Source organism: Buteo buteo, chromosome 4 (assembly GCF_964188355.1).
Source record: "Buteo buteo chromosome 4, bButBut1.hap1.1, whole genome shotgun sequence".
Classification (NCBI taxonomy): Eukaryota; Metazoa; Chordata; class Aves; order Accipitriformes; family Accipitridae; genus Buteo; species Buteo buteo.
Genome location: NC_134174.1, coordinates 47,664,176 through 47,677,332, shown reverse-complemented (window position 1 = coordinate 47,677,332; position 13,157 = coordinate 47,664,176). Strand labels below are relative to the sequence as shown.

Genomic DNA, 13,157 nt, shown 5'->3' with positions numbered 1-13,157 from the left:
TGTAGATTTTAACCACTCCATTTTCATTTACCCATTTTGTTCTTCCTCTCCTCCCTTCCCCACCCTCCTCTTCCTCCCCCGTTCCCTTTGTCTGTCTGTGTCCATCCCTTACCCTACCACAGAAAACCTCTCCTCTCCCCTCAGTATAAAGCAAGAGCCTCATGGAGCCTCTCTCACCCCTTTCACCCCTACCACGCCGGTCGGCTCTGGGCAGGCTGATCTTCAGCCCTTCCACATGGCCCTTTCAGACGATGCGTCCACGCCTTGCTACAGTGCCTTCCTTCATCATGGTGCCCACTTTGGGCAGTCCAGCAGCCAGCCTCTGATAGCAGGTAACTGGCCTTGGCCACAAACTCAGTGGGGATGCTGCAGGCAAGGGGTTCAGTTTCGTCTGATGGGGAGACCAATAAATGCTGCAAGCTCTTTGAGTGCAAGTGGGAGCCAGAGCAACCATGTTCCAGTACTGTGTATGCAGCGTGTGTTCTCAACTCCATGGAGTCACAAAAGGATTCCATGCCTGTCCTTCATTTTTTTTAGAATAAAATGGGAAAAGAAGCTGTAACTACCTAGAAGTGACTGGGTGTCCCAGTTGGATGGGTCTGGACTTAGTATAGAAACACTCACACAGCAAAATCCTGTGTTGCTTCAATAGCCATAATGCCCCTGAGTACACAGCAAGGGTACTGTGTGCTAGCCTAAGGTGGATGATAGCAATTTGAATAACCTAGACAGCTCTAGGACTGACAGGGTTGTTCAGCATGGGTTGTACAAATTACTAAGTTAGATAAATATAAATACATAGGCAGTTGGTGAGCACTGCCATAGCTACGTTGTGAGCAATATTTGAGTCACCTGGTTTGGAAGCGTCAATGTGAGCTGGTGCCTTCACACAGCAGACCAAGTAGTTAAGAAACAGGGCATCACGTCTGAATGTCAAGACCAGGAAGGGTGGGTGAGAGACTATAATGTCTTACACCCAAAGGAATACAGACCTGAGGTAGGTGGCCTTTAAGGGAAGAACAGAAGTGAAGAAACAGGTTGCAGAAGATGGCAGCACATAGGAGCAGCAGGCTGGAGTGGAGGATGGGGAGGAAGGACAAGTTTCAGATAGGTACTAGGGGAAAATCCTGTGCAAGGTGACTGAAGCAACATTGCTGCATGAACTCAGGGGTGGCTTGGATGAAATAGTGGGTATCATTTTAGGTGACCATTCAGGCTGTTGTCACTCCACTGTCAAAGAATGTAATTTGGGCATTTTCAGAACAGACAAAGTCTTAGGGCAGACCACAGTTCCTAATGCTCAAGAAACACATCTTGCCTCTGCCTCCTTCATGTTCCTGTATTATTTTTCTCTTTTGACCTAACATCCTCCCTTTGTCTTGTCAGGTGAGATTTGCATTTCTAAACATCCCTGTAGGAAAGCAGCAAGTAACAGCAGAGAAGACTTTTGTGTTCATAACACTGTTTTGGTCTAATCTTACTGCAACCAATAAGAGCCTTTGAGCTCTGGGCACTTCCTAAGCCAAGAAGACTCCTGACAGACTCTCTTCAACAATATAGCTCCCTGGGGATGCAGTCATATATGACCACTCCCTAGCCTAGAAGGCACTGTGTTTCAGGAGAGGCACCTGCCTTAGGACCCTTACGGAGAATTAGACATGGGAGAAAGTGTTCAAAAGCTCAAACAATGTCACAGTGATGAAGATGCTGTTCCTCACTCAAAAGGCTCTTGGAGAAGGGAGAATAGCTGGAGTTGGAAGCATGTTATGAGCAGGATAGGTGCTAGTGTTGCCATAGCCCTGGAGCACAAGAATTTAATAATCCTGTCTACCTGTTGGTAATGAGAGGAGGTAATGGAAGGGGCCTGCTTGTATGTAACAGCATTTTAAGAGTCTCTCTGTGGGATTCTTATTCATGTTGCTGGTACTGTACTTGTTTGTTACCTTCTTTTTCAAGATGGAGATTTTGACAGATGATCACTTTCCCAATGAATTTTCCACACTGAGTTTTGAACATCAGCCTGTGTGCGCTCATGACAGAATAAAAACACAGGGGCATATGTGCATAGATCGAGTAGCAGAGTGAGTGTGTATGTGTTCCCACCTGAATGGAAGTGTCAAAATGAATTAATTTTGCCTGCTGCTACGTAATGTTCTCTCTAACTTTTCAGTGACACAGTTTTCTCACTCATCACCTGTTGTTATTTCTCAGGCTAGTCAATAAATGAAACCAAAAGAAGATGAATTTTAAGCATAAAACTTTCTTGCCTTAAAAGAATGTGAAGAAAAAAAAAAGAACTACATCTAGTAGGTGTTAATCATACACCTTAACACACAGCTACAAATCACTAAAGGAATGATGGTGATAGAAGAGTAGAAGAATGTAGAATATAAATCCCTGAGGCATTATACATTTATTTTTATCAATATTGGGGAGTGGCTGGAAAGTGGTTCGGCCATTGTCTGGTAGTTCTGTGCCATTATCTAAGAGGAGGTGAGCTAGGAACATCAGGCTGATCAGACTGATCAGAAACCTCTTCAGGGAGAAAGAATGAACTTGCATTCGTTTTTTCTTGAGCAAATCACCTCTGTAATCTTTAGTCAAGACCTGTGAAAGCAATGACACTGGTTTAGCCTACCTCCTCCCTTCAGATTAATGTTCCATGTTGATTAGTTTTTGCTTTGCTGTGTAACTGTTACGTATTTCTGATTCGCCAGCCAAGATTCATGCTTGTTCCAGGGCCCACTTTATCAGTTATCATTCTGCCACTAGTAGAGCTAAACCAGCTCTTATTCTCCTTTCATTGGCATATCCCAGCACAGTTACAGTGACTCCAGTGGTGTTAATGGGCCATACTTAACCTGTCACTTCTAAAGGCAAATCAGACTCCAGCCCTCCAGTTCGAACAGACAGGAGAGACAAAATTTAACAAAGGAACAAACTTCTTGGTGAGCTACAGTTCACCTAGGTAATGTGAAAGGCTTTGGAAGCCTGGAACAGTCTGAGATCTCAGTAGGCAGTGTTGGAGGTTGAGCTGTAAATCTCCCAGCAGCTGTGGGGGAAAGATTATCTTAATTTCTTTAGCCTTTTTTTTTTTTTTTTTTTTTTTGTTTTGGCTTGAAACTCCCAGCAGCTTCTGAGATGATTTTAGTTCATTTAAATGCAATAAGCACTAACAGCAAATGCCCTTCTGGCTGGCCCATTTTCAGGCTAACCAGTCCAAATGAGGAAATGCCTCTGGCACCAACCAAGAAGCCTCCAGCTGCACTTCCTAAGAGATGAAAAATAAACTACAATCATCCACTCAGTCCACACCCCTCTCTACTTCTTTGGTGGAGAAAAGATATCACAACTTTAAGTATTACTAATAAAAACTTGTACCTCTGATAAAAATGAAGTGGGACTAAAACTAATTTGCATGATCCTATTATTATATGTATTACACCAGCACCTGGAAGGAGTCCAACCGGTATTGATCTCATGCTAAGCACTGTGCAAATGTACTAAAAATGTGCCCTTGCACCAAAGAGTTTGCAGCATAAAAAGAAGCACAGAGAGGTGAAGTGACTTGCTTAAAATCATCAGCAGGTGAATGGCAGAGATGGGAAGACAGACAGGCACAGAAAATTCTTGGATCGCTTTCCAATGCCTTGCACATTGATCATGCCCTAAAGCAACAACACCACAGTTTTGGAACTGCATCCACTGCATATAGACAGGATCGCAGCTACTCTGGCAGTGAGTAATGCTGCCATTCTCTGTGCAGCTCAGGGCCATTTTGATTTAGTTAAAATAGATCCAAAATCTACAATGAAAAAAACCAAATTCTTTTGAGCCTCACAAAGCTAAGTTTTAACATCCATCCTTACAGTGTGAGATCAAAAGTGCCACAATCTTCCCCCAAAATTTTCAGTGGATGCACAGCACTTATCTAAGAGAAGGCTGCACAGCACTTGCCTATCAAGCTGCCAGTCATGTGACAGTGGGACAAAAGGTGATATCAAATCAATATTGAAAGATCTTATCCCTGTTGATCACCTGTCCTGATTCTTTCCCTTTCCAGGTCGTGATATGGCAAGCACCACCTTGCCTGGCTACCCACCCCATGTTCCCCCGACTGGACAAGGCAGCTACCCAACCTCAACTCTTGCAGGAATGGTTCCTGGTAAGTCATTCCTCAGACTTCAGTAATGGTGCACACATGTTTGAATGGTATACTAGCATTGTAAGAGCTTTCACAGTTGGCTTTGCTATTGCTTTGCTGACATTAAGGGCTGTTCTTTTCGTAAAGAAATCATCAGGTGCCTATAACCAATGTGGCTAACAACCCTTTTTGTAACATATCTCTTTCCCCCTAGTAACTGATTCACTGCTGCTATGGGCAACTCGCTATCTATAACCTGTGGCAATTAATTGGTAATTAATTAACCTCAGTATTCATTAACTAATGTAATTATTTTCCAATGACCCGTGCAGATTATTATGTACTGCTCATGGCTTAGGATATTCAGCTATCCACTAACTTAGGGTAACAACTTACCTTCTATCTAAAGCCAGGGCATCAAACTGAAAATCGTCAATGGTAATTTAATACCTGCAGGCTTGGAGACGTACTGTCCATAGCCTGAACTAGCTAAGAACTCAGCAATGATTAACAGCATTGCAGGAGAAACTAACTATTCACTTTCAACAACCAACTACTTACCCACCTCCTGTTTGTAGGATAGTGCCTCCAATCCATGAAACTATCTACTTAATCCCACATCCAAAGGTAAACTGTTTCTTTGCTGCCCAATGCCTTTGGAGAAATACCTTCTCTTGGCATATGAATTCTCCTGCTGTTTAGGGAGAAGAGAGGACCATTTACCCTAGGGCAATTGAAGAGTTTATTACCCCAGGCTCTATTCCCCACTCCTCTGATGACATTTATCCCCAGTAGATAAATGAAGAGGCAGGATTTTTGTTTCTCAGCCACGGTAGCTCAGAACTCAGAACTTCATCTGCCACTGATTTCTGGTTATGTTACTGCCCTGGGTTGTGAGTCATGAAGGCTAATAAGTAGGTACACAGTCCATTCTGCAACGTCTACTACTGAAGGGATGACTCCAGAGCTGAAGCAGCAGGAAGCTGAGGACAGAAAGCCCTTAAATCACTATGATATGATTTGCCAGGTCTTATAAGTGAAAAGCCTAACTTAACCCTCATCCAAATCTCAGAACAGCTAGCCAAATGAACATACACTGCAGTGAGGACAGTGAAAATATCACTGATAGGAAACGTTTGCAGGTCAAAGTCTTAACATCTTTAAATGACAAATCATTGCTTATATACCATGAAGTACTGGCTAATGCCTATGGTCACGTTCCAAAGCTAACAAGCTACCTACCGCTTATGATCTTAAGGCACAACAAAATCTCAGGCTATGCTGTGAAGATGATGTGATTGACCTCCAGATCAGGAAAAGATAGTGGATTGGTCCCCTCCTTACCCCCACTTTAGTCACTTGGTTATAGTTGACCAGCTTGCTGAACTTTTGGGGTGGTGCAGAGTTGGCAAATTTTAGGGCATCTCCTTCTACACTAAATTTTTCAGGGAGATGGTTTGGCTCCAGAATCAGAGAAGCACTAATTCAATATAAATCAATTAACCCCCCCCCCCGTAACAGTAGGTAGACTCCGTCGTCAACATTTAAGTCAGTTATATGTCAACACTTACAGAAGGTCATGGCATATAGAAATGATTAATAACACCAAAATAGCTGGCTCTTTGAATAGGTACTTCTAAAAACAGGCTTTTCTCAACTTCTAACTGTTCTCAACTTCTCAACTGTTCAGTGACTGCTGTGTAAGTTTAACATCCTCAACAAAAGGATGATGCTGACATCTAAACTGGGACAAAAATTTTAAGACCACGAATCACAGGGTCACTTATCCAGGAATAGGATATTTCAGCTTCTTGATGTGGAGGCTACTTATCCATAAGAGAGCAGTGTCCCCCAAAACACACAAATACCCCCAAAAAGAAAAAGAACAGGATGATAAAGAAAAAAAGTTGAGTTATACTTCAAAGAAAAAAAGATTTTTCAAGTCAAATGGATATCTTTACATTAGATCTGATGTCACGTTCAATTAGAGGAAGTTTTTCCTGTGGCCTGCTTGGGCATCCTGCAGTAGTTACTGCATCTTTCCACAGAGCATCAAGATCTGGCTGTTTCAGTCATACCCCACTGGTCAGACCCAGCCCGGCAGCCCTTCTATTCCTGTCTTCTAATGTGACTGAAGCCAACAAGCTGGAGATAAAAAGGCTTCCTGGGAAGGAACAGAAGACTTGGCTTTAATGGGTCACACTGCAGATCTCTGCAGGCACTACTCACTGTCAGGCGCCAAAAGTGAATGCCTGGGGAAGGGTATAAGAGTAAAGCAAGCACATATTGGTACTTTCTCAAAAGATCTCCCAGCTTCCAACAAGTTGCAGCTCAAAGACTTCCTAAACCAGACTTAGTATCTTTCTATTTAATATGAAACACCCTCGATAGGTTTCCCCTCCAGAAACTTAAACAGTGTCTCTTGAACCCATATAAGCCTTTAACATCTGTAGCAACCTATAGCAAGAAGTTCTGTATTTTAACTACATATTGTGTGAAAACTACCTCCCGTGTTTGTTCTGAACCTGCCACCTGCTAGGCTTACTTCATGCCTCATGGTTTCTGTACTGGAAGACTAAAAGTGCCAAGATTTAAATACAGATACCAAGAAATACTGCTAGTAAAGGTTCCCAGAGCACAGATTGCACAGAATATAGGCCTCATGAGATCGATCCTCTGTGCTTGCTTGCAACCTCTGTTAAAGGTCCAGGTTGAACAGAGAAAACAAATATGATGTTGTCAATGGTTTGTTACATGCCCACAAGCCAAGAAAGATCAAGGGTCAGTGCTTTAACTACATTGGAAACAAGAAGCCAGCAAGATAACCACTCAGGGAGTATCTTTAAGAAACATACTGACATGCAAACAAACCTTATTGTCCAGATGTGAGTGAATATGAGAAAGAGCCTCTGTTTTCTCTAAATAAAGGTGCAGAGCTAAAAATAGAACTTGCCAGAAAGCAGAATTTCCAACCCACACAAAACTCTGATTTTTTGACATTTGTTTTCATCTTGCATTGGGGTGAGGAGTCAGAATCTTAAAATAGTTCAATTTGCAAACATCAGGATGAAACATTTCAATAATGTCAACATGTTCTAGATGTCAAGATATATTAAACTAATAAAAGAGTTGAAAGGAAATTAAATGAGATGAGAAAGGCAAAATGAAACAAAACAAGAAAGTTGAAATATAATACTTTGTTTCAATTTGCAATCATTTCAGAACTTTTCTTTCCATAACTCCATTGAAGCTGACAAGCTTGTGCAAAACATTTCCATTTTGATGATACAGCATTTTCCAGTGGAAAACTGTTTCTGAGAAGATTGTTTGACCAGTGCTAACCAAAGCTGCTCTGTACTATCTGTGACAACCTTTCACTAGACTTCTACTTGTATAGTCTAGAGAAGGGCTTGTCTCCAGTAGCAGTACATCCATGCAACACGGTCAGTCATGCATGCAAATATCTCTGAAGTTTATGTGGATGATGTGGTAAGATATATATCCTGCATTTGCCCTTGCCTGTAACTTCAGGTCCGAGGCTGTAGATGCAGATGAAACCCAGTAGTCTCTGAGCACTCACTTGAAAAAGCAGGGGTTAGTCACTCAAAGAAGGATGAATTGGGTATTATGCTCACTTAACCTATATGTCTGAAAGATGTTTCCTGAACAGGTAACAGAGCACCTTTGATCCCCGTCTCAATTCTTCCTCTTTCCCAGAAAGGCCATCAAGCTTCTGCAAACTGTTTTGGTGAAGTGAGCATCCGCTGAAGGGAACTGCAGTTTACACAGAGCAGCGTAGAGCCTGCAGAGGGCTGGTGATGGCAACGGCAGGGAGTCGTTAAACAGAATCCAATGTTGATGAGGAAATTACACTTGTTTCATTAGTGATCAGGGAAGGCGATAGCTCAGTTCCTCTTGGTCACAGTTGAGCTCAAAAGCTCATTATCCTGCTGCATGCATGCTTTCACTCCTCGTCAATAAACAGTTTCCAGTGGCTGCCCTCCCTCCTCCCCAGCTCTCCATAGCTGGGGCTCTTTCTCCTCTACTTAACCCATGCTTTAAGAACACTATAAACAGTTTAGGGTGACAACTCAGAGGAAGGTGAGAGAGAAGCCTTGAAATATCAGAAATTCTTCTCTCCATGCAGAGAAGTTATGTTTGTATGAGGCATTTCAAAGCCTCATATACTCGTTCCAGTATATCCCACAGATAAGGCACTTCAGTAGAGATAAATCTGGACTACGCATTGCTTTTTGCTCTCGTATCCTATCCCGCAGCATCTTGGGTCACCTTAACAGGTTTTACCTATTCCTTCCCAGCTAGCTGTCAGGATTTTCAGTGCAGGATGTTCCTAGATATGGAAATATGCTGAGTTATTATCATTAAAATCGTATTTAGCAAGGTCTGTCAGACAAAATGAGGTTTTACGCTGAAACTAAAAACTACTGTGACTAAAATACCTTTGGATAGTGATTGTTTTTGATACACACATGTCTTCATACTGACTACTTTGGTTATTACTCTGAGTGTCTTTAAAAAGCCTGGCTGGACAGATTCTCCTCAAGTTTAAACCAGTGCAAATTCCCTGACTTCAACTGATTTCATTTCTACCATCTGACATTCTGTAGTTTCGGCTCTAACTGTCTGTGAGGGGAGATTTGCAGAGATTACAGTATAATTAATTGACATTTCTTTGGTAATGGTATCACAGGCCTCCAGCGCATCTTGCATTGCCTTCTTTCCCTATTCCATGGTATCTAGAAGGAACCGCAGGTGCTTTCCAAACACTTCTGTTATAACAACTCCACCCCTGTTTCAGGGCAGACCAGAAGCTAATAGTCATGCTGTTCTTCCCCTGTCTTTTAAGCACATAATGCCTTTCAGATGGCACTAATTGTCCCCAGTCTGTTGGTACTGCATTAAATTGAGGTTATGATCAGATAATGGCATGTTTTTACTTAACAGAGTCATACATTTTTAAGTTTTGGGAGATTTATTTATTTTGAATGCAGCACCATACCCTTCAGTTACCAAATATAATTCCCTTAGCCCTGTACAGCCTTCTATAAAACAAGGAGACTCAGCTCGTTATGCGGAATAAAACTGCATATTTAAGAAGACTCTACAACATTCATATCTTGGGTCACAGTCTTATTAGATCCCAAAGCTCACAAGTATTTTGGTTTGGACCCATTTTACTGAATGTGAAAAATGGAGCTGTAGCCCAGCTTGTCTTTCAGATTCAGAATAGTACCTAAAGAGCTACTCATTAGAAAATTATTTTCTGGAACTGGAATACAGCAAGTTTTCTCTCTAACTCACTAACTAAGCATAAAGGTGGGGTTTATCATATATGAATCACCTTTCTGACTAACACCATCATACAGAGTAAGAAAGAAAGAAAGATTCATATGTTTTCCATTTTGTTTTATATTTAAGCCCCCCCTACTCTCAGAACATTTCCAAAACCGAATGATACTTTTCTCCACAAATATGTCATCACCCTCAGTACCCTACAAACAAAACTTAGCAATACATATTGCCATCGACAGCACTGCTAGTTCCAAGGAGTTTATTGTGAGCTTGCCCTGTCAAGCTCCCATGCCTGCTGTCTTGACACTACTGGAGAATCTTAGATTTTATTTAAAAGAAGGCTGAGAATTAATTGCAGAAAAAGCTTGCATATGCAATCCTACCGCAACCTGAGAATCAGAAGTCAGAAGGCAACGAAAAATAAACCAGTATAATTATTTATTTGTATTATTGAATTTCATTATTTTAAACTAATTTCTTGATTCTGAAGAGGTCAATCCTACATTTTTAATTGTATGGGTAAGCAACATCGTGCTGAACAAACACTACAGTGTCCTAAAGGGCACAGTCCCAGCTGTGCAAGGAAGCTACTTACAGTAGTTTTCTTGCTGGCATACAGATTCAGCATAAGCACGGGCTTGATGAAATAGCAAACTTAAATCTTCATTCCTAACTGTATTTCACACCTTCCTTGGTTTCTTCCAGGGAGCGAGTTCTCAGGGAACCCCTACAGCCACCCTCAGTACACAACCTACAACGAGGCCTGGCGGTTCAGCAACCCTGCATTACTAAGTGAGTACCTCTTTCCGACAACACACCCCCAGCCTCGCGCTCCTTCTGTTTGTCTCTTTGTTTTCTTTTCTTTGGTTTTTTTTGTTTCTGAAGATGGTTTTCAAGTATTTGGGCAGGTGAGGGGCCTTTTTCCTCAGTCTCCGGTCCAGTGTCTAGATGGGTATGTACCTCATGTGTGTTTTGCATCTGTTCTGAATCCGATTCCTCTTTCATGAGACGGTTCGGAATTCCAGTTCAGCTCTGGCTTCTCGATGGGCTGCATCCACTGTTCATTCCAGATTAGATCAGAAGTTAAATTCAGGTTCTGCTACTCTCTCAGGCAGCAATCACCATCCATTCAAGGTCTGATTAAAAATCCAGATGAGGTTTCACTCTTCTCCCAAGCTAAACCCAGAGTCAGTTCCTGGGGATCTGGAAGTCCTGTAGAAGTTCTTCCTATCGCACCAGTTGGAACAGTGTCCAGAGTGGGAGATAGGCTGCATCGCTAGGTTTATAATAGCCAATAGAGTTTTCTTGCAGGGATATATCCAATGTGTAGTGACTAATATGCCCAGAAATAGTCAGGTTTTTTTCAGAGGGGAAAAGAACTCCCATAAGACCATATCTTCTAACACAACATTTCTTTGCAAGGGAATAGGAAGAGATTTATTATATGTAAAATAAATCAGCTGTGATTATTACCTACATATTTACTGAGGTTTAACAACTGGATAATAGATGCACATTTTATTCCAGTGTTGTTAAATCTCAGTAAATGTGATCTTAATAATCAATCACTACTTAACACACATTCAATAACCATCTAGAGAGCTTTCATGCCAAATGTGACCAAAATCCCAAGCAATATAACATGGTAATTTTGTTTCCTTTCTCCCCTCCTGGTTTTAAAAGTGACCCCTTATACTTTGTTAGGTGTGCTCAGAACATCTGACCCTGACGTTTTCCTTGTGGATCAGGTGTGGCCTTTTTGTCCTTCCCTCTTGCCAGCTTACTGATGGTCGGAAGGAGCAAAAGGATCTCCTTCCCGTAGAGGCGCTTCAAAGCCAGAGGCCACCGCAGCAGCACCTGTCCAGCAAAACGCGGCCCTCAGCTGGCTGCCGGTGATTGCCTTTCCCTAGTCCCATTAAGAGCTGAGTCCCCAAGTTCGTTCTTTTGGTTCCTTTCCTTTTCTTTCTTCCTTTCCTTTTCAGTTCTCCTTTGTTTCTTTTATTTCTTTGATTTTTTTTTTTATTTTTTTTTTTTTTTTTACTGTTTGTCCTTTCAACCAGTCCATTCTTCTCCTGTGTTAACTTTCAGGTTCCCCTTATTATTATAGTGCCACATCCCGGGGCTCCGCACCTCCCACTGCTGCCGCTGCCTATGACCGCCACTAGTTACCATGGAAACCACATGAAACTGCAGGGCGACAGCTTAGGCCTCCACATTGTACCTGTCTGATCACCTCCCTCCGTCCCTGGGAAGGGTGAAGAGACCTTCTCCGTTCCTCCCCACAGTCCAGTTCCTTCCTCTTCACCACGAAGGCGCCGGACCAAGCGCTCACTGCTCAAGACTGAGACCCCCCCGCCCTCCCCCTGCCTTCCGCCCCGACTGCTCCCCCCACGCTGGGAAGAGCCTGTGGCCAAGTGGCTTCTCCTGCGGGAGCCCTCCACCGCGCCTGGGCAGAGCTCAGCCACGTGAAGTCCCCTTGGCTTCCAGGACTTCAGGGGGACTGGGAAGCAATGCAGCTGGCAGCCATTGCCTTACAGGACCCCCTTCTTCTGGGAGCGGTAAGGGCCAGGGGAAGCAGGGGAGAACGCTGCTCACGAAACACTGTTCCCCAAAGATATGCTCTTCTGTGGTGGACTCTTCAACATGTGTAACCTGTGATGCTCACCCTGTTTCCCAGGCCAGAGGGAACAGTCTGGCTAGAGCAGAGAAGGCGGTACAGAGACCTGGCAACGAAGAAAAGAACCAAGTAACTACCCGCACCCCACGAGGGATTCTCTGTGCACCTCCTCATCCCCACTCTCCAGCATGGCTTCCCCCATAGTTGGCTGCACCTCACGCGTGGTGACTTTGCAGGCCAGAGTTGGGAGGAACCTCACACATACACCCACAATTTCTGTGACACACAATCAGCTCAGACAGGAGGATGGAGCAACATTTACAAACCAACCGACGAAAGGAAGAAATATATAAATAGATATATAAATATAACTGTGTTTTTATGCTTTGTCATGAAGGTCTGTAAAAAGGAAAAAAAAAAAGAACAAATCCCCAATTTTCTAAAAAACCCAAGCAAACAAAAACAACAAAAAAACCAAAATAATAATTAAAAAACCTTACAAAAATAAAACTCCAAGTCCCATCCCTCCCCACCACCTGAATGGCAGACAAGTTTCTCTGACGTTTGATGCTCCTCTTTCACTCTAGGGTTTTGTTTCCTTTCTGTTTTGCACTACAATGGGATGGTGGTATTGGAGAGGATTGGATGCCAGCTCCACCCCTGTCGTCTCCTCCTCCTCCCCCTTTCCCAAATCCTGTCTCTGGGGAGCAGTGTGGACAAGTCACATCTGACAAAGTTACCAAACACATCAGTCGACAAAAAAGCACTCTGAGTCAACAAACGTTTTCCATGTCACTGGTTGGCAAACAAAGAAAACAAGCCCAGCTGCGCTCTAACTGCGCTGTGTGGTGGAAAGTGTGGGGCTTCATGTGGGCCCATCTGATTGCCCTCTGGACAGCTGAGACTGAGATGGACAAATTCAGGATTGGCTGGGATTATTGCTTGGTTCCCTAGCCCGTAGCCTCCACAACTTTTACCTTAATCCCTGTACCTGTCACGACTTCAGTTCACCCACATCCCAACTTTTGCAATTTTAGATATGCCCAACACCCATTCTCCACTGCCGGTGACAACAGCCTCATT

General features: G+C 43.0%; 1 protein-coding gene across 4 annotated transcripts in view; it reads left to right on the top strand.

Annotated features, from left to right (window-relative positions):
• PAX2 (paired box 2) overlaps window positions 1-11,766 on the top strand; it is an 84,722-nt gene extending 72,956 nt beyond the window's left edge. For 2 of the 4 annotated variants that reach the window (XM_075025909.1, XM_075025907.1), the window contains exons 8-10: window positions 4,064-4,165; window positions 10,163-10,249; window positions 11,546-11,734. In XM_075025909.1, the coding sequence (XP_074882010.1) occupies window positions 4,064-4,165; window positions 10,163-10,249; window positions 11,546-11,622 (266 nt within the window). In that variant the 3' untranslated portion in view covers window positions 11,623-11,734. Of the gene's footprint in view, window positions 1-4,063; window positions 4,166-10,162; window positions 10,250-11,545 lie in introns of all 4 variants that reach the window. The other 2 variants (XM_075025906.1, XM_075025908.1) reach the window with 2 other exon arrangements.
• Window positions 11,767-13,157: the final 1,391 nt, after the last annotated feature.